General features: G+C 39.5%; 1 protein-coding gene across 3 annotated transcripts in view; it reads left to right on the top strand.

Annotated features, from left to right (window-relative positions):
• Positions 1-44: 44 nt before the first annotated feature.
• far1 (fatty acyl CoA reductase 1) overlaps positions 45-14,514 on the top strand; it is a 30,585-nt gene continuing 16,115 nt past the window's right edge. Inside the window, exons 1-5 of one of the 3 annotated variants that reach the window (XM_052062102.1) lie at positions 45-204; positions 5,284-5,396; positions 8,213-8,329; positions 9,968-10,143; positions 11,704-11,883. In XM_052062102.1, the coding sequence (XP_051918062.1) occupies positions 5,295-5,396; positions 8,213-8,329; positions 9,968-10,143; positions 11,704-11,883 (575 nt within the window). In that variant the 5' untranslated portion in view covers positions 45-204; positions 5,284-5,294. The other 2 variants (XM_052062101.1, XM_052062100.1) reach the window with 2 other exon arrangements.

Genomic DNA, 14,514 nt, shown 5'->3' with positions numbered 1-14,514 from the left:
CGTTCGTTTGCAAGATGGAGACTTCCTTTTTGTCTCTGCGCTGCCGTTCCTATGACGTCGTGACGTCACACTATCCGCCCCACGACCAGTTTCCTCGTGAGTGAGCACCGTTGAATTTCGCGTTCCCTGCCGATTGCTTCCCTACTATCGGGACGCTGTGCAACAGGCTAACAAGTTCGCAAGCCCGGAAATATCCACACATAGGTACGTAGAACCGCGGTACGACATCCGTGCCATTGTAACGCTATCCGTAATATTCTGCCCAGTAACTGAATTGTTCCTTTTCACCGGTGATTTTCTCAGCGCCAACTTCTGCGCCAGGCGGTTCGAGATGCTTAAAACGCAAAAAAATCGCGTTTTTTGCGACCACACCGGTTCGCTTCCCTTGTCTACCACAAGAACCTTCATGTGCCTAGCAATCTCCAAGCCACTTTAGAAGCCGTCGCGGGACTCTCGTGTTAAACAGTAATTTGAATTCTTCTCGGTGGTCAGCCAGCTGTTGAACTTTCTCCGTGTGCAGCGGCTCAGACGAAAGCAGAAAATACACGAAGCGTTTGTGGGAAGCGCGTTTCTGTTTGGCTCTTTGTGGTATTGCGGTCTCCAATAGTTGCTGCGCTGTGTGAAACGCCTGCTGTAAAAGTGGAACTCCACCAGCTTCATGGTGTGGTAATGATGCCAGGCATCAGTGAGGAATTGGAATCACGGGATCCAGTGGCCTCGGGTTTGCCTGCGGTGATCTTTCTGTTCAATGCAAATGTCCGTTTTGATGGGTTGAGAATTTCATGTGTACTGAATACATTTATATGGTTGTATAAAACTCAAATATCGTTCTCATTACCTCAAAGTAGTCCATGAAAACGTGTTTGTTAGGGCTGAACAATTAATCCGGCGGTGTCAAACGCATTTTTTGTCTCGCGGGCACATTGTACAGACAGTTATGGTTTGCCTTGGTGGTGCCATTATGAGTGGGGATGATTCCCAATTTAAATAAAAAAGGCATTGGTAACAAAAAAATGCTTGAACATCTCAATTTTATTAAAAGTGAAGACAATGCGATTTGGTATTTTACAAGAAACATGCAGTCGACACATGATTTGTCTTTGTGGGCCACATAAAATGATATAGCAGGCCGGATTTGGCCACCGGGCCTTAAATTTGACACACGTAATTAATCAGCTGCCCAGGGCCACTCGAAGTTTACTGATGTTGGCCCGTTTGCACCTGTATAGAAGTAATAAATAAATATGATGAAGTCAAGATTTTCTTGCTTTTTAAATATTTAATATTTCGAGGGGGTGGAGGGGTTCGACTTAAAATGGTCAATCATTATTGATGTATTTACTGTGCTACACATCGTTTTGCTTATCTGGTTAAATTCTTACATCATGATGACTTGAACAAGATATAAAGTCAAGACAAGGTAAAACGTCAAATGCTCAATTGAATTTTATTTAATACTGCAAAAACGAAAACAAGATGCAAAACTTTGATCCTCTCCTCTTTCATCTATAACTGCTTCAGACAACAAAGTGTATGCGGAAAAGTGGTGAAGATTGCACGACTGTCTCTGTCCTATGTGATGTCTTGTGTTATTTTTGTTATTTTTTGACTTCAAAATGGCGCCGCGAGAGTGGCTGCCTTTCCAGCAGCTCCCATATTTTGTTGTTCTACTTCTTACTTTCATAACTTTGCTGCTGTGAATCTGGAATTTCTCCATTGCGAGACTAATAAAGGTTTTCTTAATCTTAATCTTAAAACAAATAACTACACAAAGCAATATTTTCTGAAAGGGTAAAATAAAACGGCATAAAAAAATGTAAAATATGAAATAATCATTGCTACTTGACATATTCTATTAAGATTATCCGGGCACAGTGCTGGTTTTATCAGAGTCACCATAAAATGGTCAGGCCACCACCCAAAAAAGGTTCACTGTAGGACGATGCTATAAGATCAAAACATTTATGTCTAATAACTCTGATATTGTTTCTTGTAATGCCAGTTGGTTTATTGTTTGTGTTTGTTAAAAATATATATACATCTTGACAAAGAAGTCATATTTAAAAATTAATTGAGCCCTAATGTTTGTACTGTACACAATTATACATAATATTGACAAGTGGCCTTTAATTTCGAGCTGTTGGTCTTTGTTAAACTGGAAGAGATCATTTGACATATAACTCAAATATCTACAAGTCACATGCAATTAGAGCCTTGTGACAATACCGTATCTCAATAGGCAAATTGTTCTGGACTTTTTGTTCAGAGTTGTGGTATTGAATCCTCACTTCCTGCGAATGTGCCCTGGCACTGGTTGCTTTTGTTGAATCTTCAGCCAACTCTTTGTGTTCTCTTCCTACTTTTCGTCCTGACAGATTAAAATAAGTGAGGTGATTTGTCAACGCATAACCACCCTAAAAAGAAACTTGAGCCTTCTTGTTCTCACCCAAGCCCAGCAATGTGCCTCTGAGACCAAAACTTTCCTCTGCCTGTCACGCATGCCGCTGTGCCTGGATAGCTTAATATACAACCTAAAGTGATGAATTATTGATCGTGTGAACGTCTCATCAAAGATCAGCTTGCTGCCTGTCTGTCTAACTGTAAGCTGCATTAGCTCTGGAATAGACGTCTCATTAAAGGTCACAGTAGTTCAGACCTAAGATTACCCTGCTTTCTATGACATATCTGGTTTGTTTTTAGCCTGTGCACTAGCTAGACATGACTGGGTCTTCGAAAGCCAACTTTTTGATCCTAACAGACAGTTTACCCGTAAGAATGTCTCTTTTGTGCTGGATAACAAAGGGTACACAAACACATACACATGTTGGTGCTGTTAAATTCACATTGACACCATTTCTTGAAAGATTGCACACATAATGCAGTGTGCAAACAGCATTTTATGTGCCATTATTATTTTTTTTTAAATGTCAATTAACCAAAATTTTAGATGAATTGATGGCAATGTTTTCGGACTTAAAGCATTACGGTCAATTCAGATTACATTTCTCAGCCCATTTTACAAACTGTAGGCATTTTGGAGGTGAACTGGCGACATTGCCATTCTTTTTATTTGTAGACCTTTTTAAAATGTTGCCTTGGCTCCTGCCTGTCCTGTACCTGCAAAGGTCATGTTTACTATTTGCCTCATGTTAACTCCGTTAGCTGTCACAGAAATGCTAATGACACCCACAAGGGACAGAAAGCCTGCAGCCAAAGACGAGCTGCTATCGTTACTCAAATGAATGGAAAGCAATTGTAATGCGTTTGTTTAGTTGAAAGTGTTATTTCTCTTCGCTCTCTTGTCAAAGCTCTCACTCATGTACAAACGGAACTTTAAATAGTCCTTCCCTTTTTCGTATCCGCGTAGATTGTCTTTTGCAATAACAATGATTTCCACAAATCCATTTTGAATCGTGACTGACTCGGTACAGTGCTATATACAGAGCAAATAAAGATGTCTGAACTTTCATGCTGGACTGTCCATTAAAATTGCCTTGCAGTATGGTGTCAGAGCTAAGAATTTACCAGAATTTTGGGCAACATGTATCCCTGGATTTCCTAGCAATGCATATTATAATATAACATAATAATTCTAACAATAACAACAATAATAACATAAACAATGTGCCTTATTTTAAGCCCGTATCAAATTGACTGACAAAGGTTTGCAAGTGTGTGCCCACGGAGCAAATTTCTTTCTTTTTTTCTTTTTTTTTTTTTTTTTCAATGTTGCAAACTCTTGCAAAGACATTCCCAAGTAGCCATAACGGCCACACACGTTTTTTTCTTGTCACCATCAAATTTTGAGCAACGAAAAAACGTAAACGGTTTGAGATCATTAAAATCGTCAGTGAAACAGCTTTGTGACGGAAAAAAATTACTGCATGCGCGCACACTTTGCCGCTCAGTGAGATACGGCCTTAAATTTAAACCGGTTTACTCTTTCAAATACAGAAATAATGTCTATAATATGTTAAAAATGTAATGTATTCCAGTATAATAACATGTTTCCCCAGTCATCACCTTTCTTCACCATATGGTGTCCATTTCGACTTAATGTTAAGTATCCTTCCATGCCCTTAAAAGCATTACAATTTATTAATAGAAACAAGAAAGCATTCATATTGTTTTTTTTTTCCCCCTAACCCTTGATGATACTCACGGTTGTCTACAGTCCTTCACTAGTGAATGTGTGTGTATTTGTGGAGAAAAGAGATAATGCTGTGTCAATATTGATTTAAGGTATCTAAATGGCTTGTTATCAGCTGGACAGTGTCTGTCTTCTTGAAAAGCCAACATGATTTCACCGATAAGACCCTACCTTCGAAAGAATAAACGCATCCCTCATAACCAGACAAATGCTAATCAGTCCTGGTGTTGTGTACACAAACTTTATTAACCCAACTGCTGGCAGTCAGGCTGCCTCCTGTCTTTATACTGCATGTGCCAAGTTTCAATCACATGTTTGTTTCAAACTGCTGATGATTCTCTAATGCAGGGGTGTCCAAACTTGTTGCCAAGGGGGCCAGATTTTATGTGGTAAAATGTCGGGGGGGCCGAACTTGGCTGACATTCTTTACATTGAACAACAATATTGTTCAACAAATTTTAGTAAGCCAGTCTGTTTTACATTTCCATTTTTATTTGAATTTCAACAATCTTAAGAATTTCTTTTGGTTCATTTGAAACAGGTATATCACATGCAACTGCTTATTCACTTGACTTTTTCTTAAACAGAAGTCTCCTGAGTGCAAATTGATTGATTTCAAACATAAAATGTATCACCATGACTTTTCAATAGTCACAAAACCTTTGACTCGAACAACAGGGAAATGAACAAGCAATACACATATCCACAACTGCAAGGATCATTTGAAATATGACATATCAGTCAATATAAACACGGAGTGATGTCTTGTTAACTCGTGAGTGATGCCCTCTCGTGTCTAAATGCTATTACTCATTTAGCCACTAGAGGGAAGCAGTACTCTATGAAACATCACTCACCAGTCTACGAGACCTCAGTCAATGCAACACGTGTTCCATTGCGCCCAACCTGCGGGCCAGACGGCACTGATTTTATGACAGGGGCCGAGGGCCGGATGAAATTCGACCGCGGGCCGGATTTGGCCCGCAGGCCGGACTTTGGACATCCCTGCTCTAATGCTTCTCCACATTGGGGGTAAAAAAAAGTAAATTAAAAAAAACTCTGGGCAAAACTCTAAAGATGTTGTCGATGCTCTAATACTTTTTGTTGTGATTTGTGTCGTTCTTTTTGAACAGGAGGAGTGGTGATGAGGAGTTCAGCAAACACATTTGCAGACATGATGAACATACCGGAATACTATGCAGGGAAAAATGTGCTGATCACTGGAGCAACTGGCTTCATGGGAAAGGTACAATAGTAATTGACTTGGCAGCGAGTCCAGTAGGTGTGGCTCAACCAATGTGTGGATCAAGCATAAGCAGATTTCGGTGTCGGCATGGTATTACTATATGTACTTTATGAAATTAATTTCTTTTGAAATATGTGATATTTTATAAATCACGTAGCATAATTCAGAGCTACAAGAGAGTTTGCGCGCATACACACAGAAACACGTACGCACACACATGCACACATACGTCACTTGATTAAAAACATATTCCGAGTCTTAATTAATAAAATCTATTAATTTTATACCCTGTGGATGTGTGCAAATGAAAATACTTGATAATTTTTGTGTGTTTTTGTTAAATGTAAGGCAGAAATCTTAAAAATCATTCTACTGCCTCTCAGTGAGGAGGGCCTTTATGAGCCGCCACTTATGTTACTAAATATAATTTGTGCAATAAAATGGCAACGTTGGAGCTAGGATTTCCTCGTGTAATTTTTCTTGTTCACGAAACTCCTTAGTTTTTGCACTCTTAAACGTCATAGTGTTAAACTGACAGAGATCATTTATTTATCCTTACTTGAATCCAGGAAAGGCAAGGCATTCTCTGCAATGCCGACATTCCAACCGCAGACAGCAGAGTAAAATAAGGCAAAATAAAAACCAAATACTGTCTTTTTTTTTTACCATAAGGTTCACTGAGAATCCTTAAATTTTCTTAAAAAGTGTGCCTTTTAATGTGGTGCGCCTTGTACGGGATATGGATGAAAGTCGGCTCAAAGTTTGTCATTCTTATCCGCACCTAATCACTAGCAGAGGTTTCTGTGTTTATATGAACTAGGACGGGGGTGCCCATTACATCGATCCTGATCTACCGGTTTATGACAGGTCCCATGTAGATCCGAATGCGTGTCAAGGAGAAAAAACACAACCATTTGTGTGTCTTTGTACATGTTAGTATTATATTTTTTTTTTGTGTTAATGTACACTGCACCCTAATCATCCTATCAGTCTCATTTTCACAAAAAAATAAATACATAAAAATAAAATAAAGCTGGTAAATCTTGAATTTGCCGGTGGCGCGTAATTACGTCACCGGAAGTTGTTCGCGCTCAGCAGTCTGCAATTGCACCTTGTGATCAGAGCTGTTGAGCTCTATCTTTTATCGTCATTTTTATCATTCAGAGTTTGCTTTGTGTACAATTCACCGAGGGCGCAGGCAAAGAATAGGAGGGCCCAGGGAAGCGCTTTAAAATGGTACGTGTGAGCTACGACAGTCAACAGGCTGCAAAAGTGCATCATCACATGCCTCAGTTTCAGACCGTTTCTCATCATGGTGTGTGTGTGTGTGCGCGGGCGCGTGTGCGTGCATACGTGCTGATAAGGGTAGATCCCGGGAGGTTATTTGATCGAAAAGTAGATCGTCGGTCCAAAAAGTTTAGTCACCCCTGGTTTAAGGAGTTAATGGCTAGAGGGAAGAAGCTGTTTAAGTGTCTACTGGATTTGGTGCGCATGGATGTGTAGCTCCCCAGATCCATGCTTGATTTTCTTCATGGTTTCATTGAAGTAAGAATTAATTTACTTTAATTTCAAAACTTTAATAGTCTCACAATGGAGAAATTCCCACTTCACAGCAGCAAAGTTATGAGAGGAAGAAGTAGAACAGGGGTGGCCAACCAGTCAGAGACTACGAGCCATTTTTTGACTGTGTGACTGCAAAGAGCCACATACACATGGGCATCCCGTCCGTCCTCGCGCACATGGACACGCGTACACACTTTTTTTGCCCAAAGATCGACTTTTGAAGCGCCCAAACTCCCACGATCCGATCGCGCACGTGCAAGAACACACACACACACACATGCACGCGTGTGCCCAACCAAGCATTCATGCACATATGCACGTACGCCATGATGGGCAACCGCCTGAACGGAACGGCCCGAACATGAATGAAAGCTACAGACAAACACACAAATCTACACCCCTCCATTTCCTCATCCCACCCCTTGCGGTCTACTTGGAACCAGTCTCCTGGCTCCCGGTCGATTGCGATCGACGTATTGGGCACCCTTGCCTTAAAAACTGAGGTAATTCGCTGACTAGCTTAAAGCTTAGTGCCATTGTTTGCGCATGAGCTGTGATTCAGTCATCTGATTGGTTGCCCTCTATGTCAATCAAGTAACGTGATTGATGATAGGCTGGCGTGGTACCTTCTGTGTATTTAACGCCGTAGTTTGAATGACATCGACACCGCCGAGGCGTTTTCGACGCTTATTGTGTAAATGCCCGGGAGCCACATTGAAACAGGCAGTAGGCGGGGGACACCCTGAATCGGTTGCCAGCCAATCGCAGGGCACACAGAGACAAACAACCAACCACGCTCACACTCACACCTAGGGACAATTTCGAGTGTTCAATCAGCCTGCCATGCATATTTTTGGAATGTGGGAGGAAACCGGAGCACCCGGAGAAAACCCACGCAGGCCCGGGGAGAACAGGCAAACTCCAGGCCGGAGCTGGAATCGAACCCGGTACCTCTGCACTGTGAAGCAGACGTGCTAACCACTGGAGTACCGGGCCGCCTATTTCAAACATGACATAAGAAAATGACCAACAAAACCGATTTAAATTCAAATGTAACGAAGTAGTAAGAAGAAATGTTGCAACCCAGTTCGTAAGTGCTAAGTGATTTTTAAGGAATCTAGGAACATGCTGCACCACAAATAATGATGTGGTCGAGACAAGAACAATATGTTCCATTTCATTGACTGTATTTGTGACTTATGTAGCGACAGGAAAGAAATGTTTATATACCCCTTCCTTGTTGACTATTACAGGTAATGCTGGAGAAGCTGCTGAGGTCGTGCCCAGGAGTTAATACTGTCTATGTGATGGTCAGGTCAAAATCTGGCCAGAGCCCTCAGGCCCGTATTACTGACATGATCAGCAGCAAGGTAAGAGCTTTTGAGATCCAATGATACCATGGATTACTTTTGGCGGACGGGAGTATAGTCGGATCGGAGCATATTAAGAAACATTAATTAGATTTACTGATGTGTTACTTGGTCATGTTGTATAGTGAAACTTCCAAAGACAATTGAGAAATATGCAGATGACAAAATTATCTCCCGTATATTCTGCACTAGAAGGCATAAAAGCTTTCCATTTTCTTAAAAGCTCACAGCGCGCCTTAAAATCCGATGCACCTTGTGAATGGTTATTACGGTAACATGTAATTTTTTCGCGATTCTTTTGCATGCTAATTAGCTTGTTAGCACGGATTTAGTAGGTATCAGCACATCAGCTAATCTGAGGAGAGGTCATCTCAGATACAAGTGACTTTCATTTTTTTCGTGATTCTGTGAGTCAGAGGCTATGAACAGAGATTTGATACACTTACTAGATGGATTTCATCAAGACTGTACTGCTGAACTGTTGGTGTAAAGATAATTTTACTTTAGCTGGCTCAACATTCACAAATATCTGCATATGCTTCCAGGTACCAGAAAAAGTTTGACAAAGGTCATTGCACACACAACGCCTGCGCACTCCCCACATAGCTACATCATACACATTGAGTTCTCATTAAAGGGACGATTTACACAACAGTATTGCAAAATTTCACCACAGATTCGCGTATAGCCCTCGTAATGAGACCAGTTCTACTGTAACCGCAGTAAATGGTTACAGTACAGTGGTACCTCTACTTATGAACGCCTCTTCATACAAAATTTTCACGTTACGAAACGACTCAACAGGAAAATATTGCCTCCTGTTACAAAAGAAATTTCAAGATTCGAAAGGTAGAAATACTGCACAGTATGGGCTGCTACTCGCAGCTCCGAGTTTCCTGAACGCAACATACTTTTAACTGCTCTGCCATTGGCTATTACTGAGCATCTTCCTGGCATCCCATTGGCAAAGAGGGACAGCCTTCTGGAACGGATTATTGTCGAAAACCGAGGTATGACTGTACATGGAAAACACATATCAATTTACAAAATTTTCTAGTTAAGAAATTTCAAACAGAACCAATTAATTTCGTAAGTAGATGTACCATTGTATGTAAATGTAGAAATAACCGGCAAACTTCTACTTCGCCGTTGTTTCAAGGGCTATAATCGGCCAACTTAATTAGTCGTGCGAAATTCAGGACCCAGCTTTTTGTGCACAAACAATAGAAAGTCAAATTTCCTTTTGTTTTATTTTGGTTCTTGAAACTGTTTGTATACAAAAATGTAGAGGGTTTTTTTGAAAGAAAAAAAAAATTACAGGTCGGCATTTTCGACATAGAAATTCTTGGTCGGTCGCGTTACCGGAACCACACAATTTCTTTTTCTGCGCCTAATGCAGTCAAAAATGTGTAACTAATGTAAGTGCTGGCGCTACCAAGAAAAAGGCTGGGCGCATGAGTGCAACCTGAACAAAAAGTGAGTCTCTAAAGCCCTGACCTTCTTTCCTTGCATTCAAAATTGGATAAACTTTATTGTCAAATGTACTGTATGTGGAACATAGAGCACTGATGACATTTCTTCCCTCTCGCATTCAGGATTTGCTTGGTTTGATTTGAATAAAAATGTGTCTGCTCTTAGTTGTTCGAAAGGTTACAAGGTGAACAGCCATGCTTTGCAGAGAAGATTATTGCAGTGAGCAGTGACCTCACAAAGCCAGAACTGGATCTTAGTAAGGAGAATCAGACATTACTCGCTGAAAGCATCAACATTATCTTCCACTGTGCCGCCACCATCCGTTTCAATGAACCACTGAAGTGAGTATTTTAATTGTAAGCGTGTTTCTTTCTTGGAATGAATTCCCAACTGTGTGTGTCTTAGGCAAGAGTATTAAATAATCTTGTACAACACTTTCAGCCAAATGAATGATTGTTTAAAGCGTCTTGAGTATGAAGTGCTATGGATGCTGATAGATGTTTGCTCAACTTCTCATCAAGCATGGCATGTCGGTATGAGTCAGAGTGGTTTGGAGTACGCAGAGATATTTGACACCTTACTTACTTGCCTCAACAAAGATTTTTTTTCTCCTGTTTTTTGTCCTGGACAAAATGAGGTAGTGCCTTTTTATCTGTAGTTATTTTAAGGGCAGAGGTTGCTGTTTAAGAGTGAGAAAGCAGATTAATTTTAACTTTTGGTGTTTAGACGGGTATGGCTGTTTGTATCACATCTACCTGTTTTCATTTGTCTTGAAAGATTCATGTTATGAACTTAATTTGTTGTCGAGAGATACAGACTTACTGTATATACCATATTTTCCGCACTATAGGGCACACCAAAAAGTCTTCGATTTTCTTAAAAGCTCACCGAGCGCCTGAAAATCCGGTGCGTCTTGTGTATGGTCATTACGGTAATATGTCGACCCCCAAGATGGCTCCTTCCTGGAGAGATGCTTCCAATGTTATAACTTGAACTGTGTCGCTGCTTTATTAAATAAGTTTTTGTTGCAGCTCCGAAAAAAGGAGAGCTGTGGTGTTAAATTTTAAAACGCACACTTTATGAATGTCTTTCACAGTCTCAACAAATACAGTTACGTCTGTCAGTTTCCTGCCTTTTCTTCTTACTTTGACTCAAGAGGCGTTCATGTCCGCCTAGGAAAAACGTTAATGAACGATTCCTTCATTGAAACTACAAAAATTGAAAATAATGCATCAAAACAGAAAATCAAGCGAGGAAATCACAAAATAAATTCTATAAAGAAATTCTTTTTCTTTCAGAATGAATTTGATTTATTTATTTATTCGTTTGTGAATACAGTACACAAAGGAATAAATAACAAACACTTCTGAGACAGTCCAGTCTCCTACATTTTACTAACAGCTGATATTTCTATTGGAGCTATGCTCAAGGAGATGCCAAAATAAATTCTCTAGGGGGGTTATAGAAGTTATTTTGTGATTTCCTCGCTTGATTTTCTGTTTTGATGCATTACTGTGTTTTTGATTTTCGTAGTTTCATTGAAATAACCGTTAATTTATTTTTTGGGGAGTCGGTCGTGAACGCCTCTCGAGTCAAATGAAGAGCTGTGGCTCCATCTAGTGGATGCATTGCGCCTTATAATGCAGTGCGTTTAATATCTGAAACAAATGACAAAATAGACAATTCATTGAAGGTGCGCCTCATAATCCAGTATGCCTTTTCGTGCGGAAAATACGGTCATTGAATTATATTGCATGCCTTGAAGCAGTAGCTCCATTTAATGCCATAGTTCTGTCCTGATCAGCTCTGTGAGACAGCAGCCGCTTACCTTGTTCTAATTGTCATCTTCGAATTATTATTATTTTTTAAACTTTGTATCCTTTCTAAAACTTTCCTCTTAGAGATGCAATGCAGTTGAATGTCTTGGCTACTCAGAAGATGCTCACTCTGGCCCATAAGATGAAGCATCTAGAAATCTTCATCCATGTATCCACAGCCTACGCCAACTGTGATCGGGAGCTCATTGAGGAAATGGTCTATCCTCCCCCAGTGGAGTATGTCAAACTCATTGATGCACTGGAGTAAGTTCGATTTGACTTTTACCAAATCTAGCTCGTCAATGTTAGCAGATGACACACATGTTTTTGGAGAATTTTAATATAATTAAAATATAAAATTAAAATATAAAAAACAAACGAAATAACTAAAAAGTCCATTCACACCAAGAACCTTAGCAGCCCCCCCCCCCCCCAACTAATATCAGTGATAGACTTAGTATCATAGTAACGGGCAAATGGGCTCTTCTGGTGTACAATATAGTTAGTTTCTTGTATATAAAAGTTGGATCTCTGGAGTGCCAGCTTATCCACCCGACGTGAAATAAGCTATCAAGGAAATGTTCCAGCTTTAAACTCCATCCATCCATTGTCCAAACTGCTTAATCCTCACTAGGGTCGCGGAGGGTGCCTATCCCAGCTGTCTTCGCGCAGTAGGCGGGGGACACCCTGATTCTCTTGTGAAGCCATCCCCAGCCATTCTTCTTTCTTTGCTTCATAGGTTCCTTGTTTCCTAGCTTTCTTGCTTCCTTGCAATATTTTAAAATAAATGCAAAAACATTGTTTTTCTTCCATGTTTTTTGACTAATTCAAACCAACTTTAAACTGTTCAGCTTATTTCTACCACATTTTTAAAATGTCAAAATAAAAGCCAGAAATGAATATTTTTTTATCCTCTACTTTCTGCATTTTCCTGAACAATTCAAACCATTCCACTTTTCGACCTGCTGTGCTCATTCCAGGTCATTGTATACCATTCTGTCATTCTATATCATTCAATTTTCATTGAGCCTCTTTGCCTTTAAACACAATTTCTCCAGAAATTGCATTCTCCTGTTGATGAAATGATGTATTGTTAAAGGTAATTTGAGTAATTTATTTTTCAGCGTTGTGTATAACATTTATTACCTTCACATTAGTACCCAAGAAGTATGTCTCACTTTCAAACGGCTTGAATGAACCCTAGATTACAAGTTCATATTGAACCCATATGCACGATAAATTAAATGATGAATTTGCATTAATATAAGACTTGCATATGAATGAATGAATGTTCAATCTATGTTTAAAGGTGAGGATCAAGCGGTTAGGAAGATGAATAAGACTTGCATCTTCTCAGTAAAATATTTGCTGTGTCTTGAGTAATCTTATGAAGAATACAATCATTTTAGGATTTCTTTCATGCTAAGTTAAAATAAAGAGAACAGGTATTAAGTCATAATTCATTCTTTGTGAGTGATAAATATCAATAATGAACATGATACATTTTAAATTAAATTTCTAATTTTGATTCAGTTGGATGAAATAAAATTTAAGGTGCTTATGCATATACCACTTCAACAACTGCCTGTAACTTAATATGTTAAATTGCTCCGCATGGTGCTCTGGACTTAATCAAAAATTGAAAAAAAGTTGCTAACGTTTCATAAAAATGTCTTCAGGTTTGCACGATCTTCATGCAAGGGTTTGTCGGTGTTATGAAAGACTCTCACCGGGACGGTGTCACAACTTGAGGCATCTATTGCATCAAGGAGAACAGTATAGCCCCAAACTTTATAAAAGCACACATTATAAGAAACTGCATACCAAATTTCAGCTAACTTCATCAAGTATTGTGAAATTACATAACTAATGTTGTGAAAAATTGCTGTGACTGACAAATTCATTTCAAAATGTCTGTATTACAACTACATTGTGGGTTTATATACTATGTCCAAAGATGAAGAGCTTGGCTTGTTTGTTTTGCTTTTGGGGAATAAAAACAACCCAAACCACCCCCCTCTTTTTTTTAAACAATTTTGTGGGGAAGGGGTAGTGCGGATCATAATTAGGCCCCTTAAATTGTCATAATTTAATTGAAAGATGTTTGTTGTTTCTTTTCTCTTTCTTCTTTCTAAGATAAGATAAGATATCCTTTATTCGTCCCACACTGGGGAAATTTACAGCCTCCAGCAGCAAGAATGTATGTAGAAAGAAGAAAGGAGAAAGAGAGAAAAAAAAACAACAAACATCTTTCAATTAAATACAATATGAACACAATGGATAAATCGCAGTACTATTTACAATTTTCCTTCACATCATTTAATTATTATTATTATTATGATTGTTATTTTTTATTCATCAGCCTGACAGCAGTCGGTAGGAACGAGCGTCGGTATCTCTCCTTCTTGCAGCGCGGGTCTAACACACATTCTTGCTGCTGGAGGCTGTAAATTTCCCCAGTGTGGGACGAATAAAGGATATCTTATGTTATAAGAAATACGTTCAAAATGCTATTCGGCATGGCCAATTACAAAAATGTGTGACGTTTTGTTATGATATGCTAATAAATGGTGCAGTTACACTGTTTTACTGTAATTTGTGCTCTTTGGAGCACTTGGACTGATAGGCAATATAACACAAAAGCGTTAGCCAACGAGGTCAATGTTTACACACAAAAAGCTTGGTATACTTGGAACACTTTCAAAATTTGTACTCCGTTGTACTGTACTTGAAATGGCCATTCCAACCGTATTCATCATTGTGTCAGACTGCCAGTGTCATTTTAGGGAACTCTTGTCATGTTGCTACTCTGAGAGAGCTGCTCAGAAATTTCCCAAATTGTGATGTCACAATGTGGAGAATGCTACCCCACTCCGAGTTAATCAGCCCACGACG

Source organism: Hippocampus zosterae, chromosome 3 (assembly GCF_025434085.1).
Source record: "Hippocampus zosterae strain Florida chromosome 3, ASM2543408v3, whole genome shotgun sequence".
In the NCBI taxonomy this organism is placed as follows: Eukaryota; Metazoa; Chordata; class Actinopteri; order Syngnathiformes; family Syngnathidae; genus Hippocampus; species Hippocampus zosterae.
This window is presented reverse-complemented; position numbering and strand designations above follow the sequence as displayed.